The following is a 3647-nucleotide window of genomic DNA, read 5'->3' on the forward strand; positions in this document are numbered from 1 at the left end:
AAAGAAGAAAAGATTCCAGTTAGAAGGAAGAAGTTTTCCTGTTTTATTTCATCTCTTCCGTTTTCTTTTTGTTCCTACCCCCTTGCTTAGCCCCATTTCTACCGCTTTCTTACCTTTTCCCTTTTTTTNTTTTTTTTTTTTTTATTCACATCTCATTTTTCTCTCTCTTCTTCATTGCTCGACCTCGACTATTTCGAAGTCGTTATTCGCCCAAGTATGACATTATTGTGATTGCACCCATCTGATTCAGTGGAAATGACAATCTTTTCCGGTAAGCGATTTAAGAGGAGAAAAAGGGTGTTTGCTAGAGAGGACGAACCAATTTTATGCGATTTTTACGACATAGCCATAAAGATTTATATGAATAAAGCAGGACATTGAAATGGAGACCCTGTACAGACACACACACACACACGCACACACACACACAGACAGGCACAGACAGAGATGCACACACACACACACATCCACCTGTATGTTTTGACAATTGAAGATGAGGCGGTTTCATGATTAGTATTGTCAATAAAATGTTCTTAGGATACGATAGGATAGGTTTTTGTGATATGAATAATTGTAGCAAAATGAGTGGATGAATGATTCAAGTTTAAAAAAAAAAAAAAATAAACAAGAAAAAAAAAGAAATATTTAGGAATAATTAAATGATAAATTTCGTTAATTGAAAAAAAAACGATAAAAAAAAAGAAGTTGAAATATTATTTGTTTGAATTTATGGATAAAAACTTTACATATACTTTTATCATTATTAGAATGAATATATTTTTTATTTTAAAATGTATAAATTTATGAATTAACATTTAGAAGTTATAAAAGTTCGTTTTCTCTTTTTTTTTCTTTTTTTTAAGTTTCATTACTGTGTTTTCAGCTGAATTCATCTCATAAAAGAATATTTTTATCAAATCAATTTGTTTATTTCATCACCACTTCTTTTTATGTAGTTGTTAGATTTGAATTCGATTCAATTAGTAAAATTTCAAATTATTAAATGAATATTGTTTTAGATAGGTTGAAATGCGATTGCTGTTAAAATTATGATTTGATAAGATATTGTGTGTCACATTAAATTCTTTCAATTATATAATTTCTTATCAGTCAAAAAAAAAGCAACTTTTTCAGCTAAAAAATATTTATCCCAAACAATTTTCATTCTTCTTCCACAGTTACTTCCATATATGTCAATTCATTTTCATTTCCATTTCTATTTTCATTTCCATTTCAACTGATATACATACTTCATTACAAATATCATTTATCATAAGTTAATTGTCTTTTTTTTTTTTGTTTCCTTCCTTCGTTTTGTAACCAAATTGAAACTGATCATAATTTTTTTCTACAAATTATAATTGAAATTTGCTTTTTGAGAATATATTTTAACATCTTAATTTTATAAAGTTAAACAAATGAAATTTCCACTTATTCCTTGAAAAAAAATTTACATAACCAATCGAAGTGTTAGGAACAAATATTCAAGTCATATCAACACTTATTTATTTCATTTTTCGAAGTTAAACTCAAAAATTGTCGTAAAATTCGTTTTTCCTTTTTTTTCACCATTTAGCTGAAGTTTTTTCCACTTCTTGGTTATACTTTTTAATTTTTTAAACTTTTATTCTTAACGATAAATACTCTATCTTTGAAATTTTGAAAATTTAACATTTTTTCATGTTTCAAATATCAATCAATGGATTGTTATCATATATCTTGGCTTTCAATGTTAAATATTCTATTCTCGGATTCTTCGAAATTTAACATTTTTTGGGTTTCAGGTATCAATCACTGTTATCACAATTACAATATCTCATGCAACCAAAGTTTTAGATTGCAAAATTTAATTTATCAATTTTTATCTCATGGAATTCTATTATCGTTAGCTTGTTTACATTTAAAATTATCAATATTTCATATTTTTATAATTAGCAAAAATTTTATTAAATAAATTGAAAAAAGAAACAAAAAAAGGATAGCTATATGGTAACAATTTGACTAATTTTAATGAGGAAATGTGCCACTATATCTCGGATTGGACAAAGATAATTAATCGTAGTGATTGAAATAAATTTGTTAAAATGATATCGTATACGTCTAAAATTTATGCCAAATTACCGTAATTTGATCTAACAAATATCAATAATAAAAAGGATTGGAATTGGTAGCAGATGTTGCGATTTTCAACTCAATGTATCAGTCATTACTTAAGCTCAATTGTTCAATTGATCGTAAGAAATTGGCGAAGATAAACTTTTGCATTTTTCAAACTTTTTAGAAATACCTATGAGGTAGAAAAAAGAGAAAAGGGGAGGGAAAGAGAAAACGAAAGAGAGGGAGGAGAGTTTATTTCAATGCTTTTCACTGCCATGCATCAGTTCATTTGCTTTCATTTAAATTTAACACGAACGATCAGGATGATATTTTAGTTTATCTTCCATATAAATAACTATTATACATTTGCTAAGTAATCATAGGATTTTACTTATTGCATTTTCATTCCTCATCCATCCTAATATGCTTAATAGATTTATTCTTGTAAATTTAACTAACAGATGTTATTGTTCAAAACAACTAACTGATCATAATTATTCATTATATTATTAGGAAGAAAAAAAAAAAAAACTAACTTATGATATGAATGCTATAATTTTGATAAAGATCGAAGTAAATCTTTGAGGTTAAAAATGATAGTTACAAAAATCATCCTTTTTTTTTCATCTACCCTTTTTTTGTTTTGTAAAATTTTCCATAAATAAATTTCTAACAAACATTAAGCTTTATTAATTTAACCGCATATTTTGTTAAGTCGTAATTAAATTTTCCATAATTTGCATCATTTTAACATTTTGACAAAACTTTTCCTGTTGTTTTTTTTTTCCATTACACTTCTCATTTAAATGCTAAGACATTTACATATTTGATTATACATTTTTAAAATTTCACAAAAAAATTTTCTTTTTCTTTCAATTATTGATTAGCACAATAAAATTATGTTATGAATGCTTATCAGAATAATAACACTAACACTTTTTTTTTTTTCTACAACAATAATCAAATTGTGTTGTAAATGCTTAAAGATAGTTACTAAAAAATTAACCAAACATTTATTTCATTTTTAAATATTTTTTCTTCTTCTTTTCTTTTTCAAATAATATTTTCATAATTAAGCGATGACACGATTTTTTTTTGAAAAAAAGATGTGATTTAAAAAGTTTTTTAGAATTGGAACATTGTTACGGTAATTTCTGCTATCATTGCTGTTACTCGTGCTTTATTACAACTTTCAATCTCTTGCTACTATTGGTGGATAAAAATATAGGCGAAAAGAGGAGGAATAGATTTGAAAAGTGGGAAAGGACGAAATAGGACAGACTACATCGACAAATCTATCACATATTTGGTGACGATTCGTTTCAACCAGAAAAGGGCAATAAATGTAAATGAGCCGTATTTTGTTGGCGTTAACAGTCCGAAATAGCCCTTCAATAATCTTTCAAGAAATCAACTAACATTATACTCAAATATTCCTCCTTCAATTCAATCCTTCAATCATCCACATTTATTTCGCTGTTAACAAACAACAATTACAACAGAAAAAAAAAAAAAAAAAAAAAAGAAAAGGAAAAGGAGAAGAAGAGAAG

General features: G+C 26.3%; 1 protein-coding gene across 1 annotated transcript; it reads left to right on the plus strand.

The window, feature by feature from the left end:
• Nucleotides 1-527: 527 nt before the first annotated feature.
• LOAG_13587 (hypothetical protein) lies at nt 528-3484 on the plus strand (the record flags this gene model as incomplete). Its single annotated transcript, XM_003149093.1, has 5 exons — nt 528-552; nt 864-925; nt 1785-1829; nt 3227-3244; nt 3326-3484. The coding sequence occupies 5 exons, from the start codon at nt 528-530 to the stop codon at nt 3482-3484; spliced, it is 309 nt and encodes a 102-aa protein (XP_003149141.1).
• Between the last annotated feature and the right edge of the window lie 163 nt (nt 3485-3647).

The sequence above is a fragment of the Loa loa genome, assembly GCF_000183805.2.
Source record: "Loa loa unplaced genomic scaffold supercont3.230, whole genome shotgun sequence".
NCBI lineage: Eukaryota > Metazoa > Nematoda > Chromadorea > Rhabditida > Onchocercidae > Loa > Loa loa.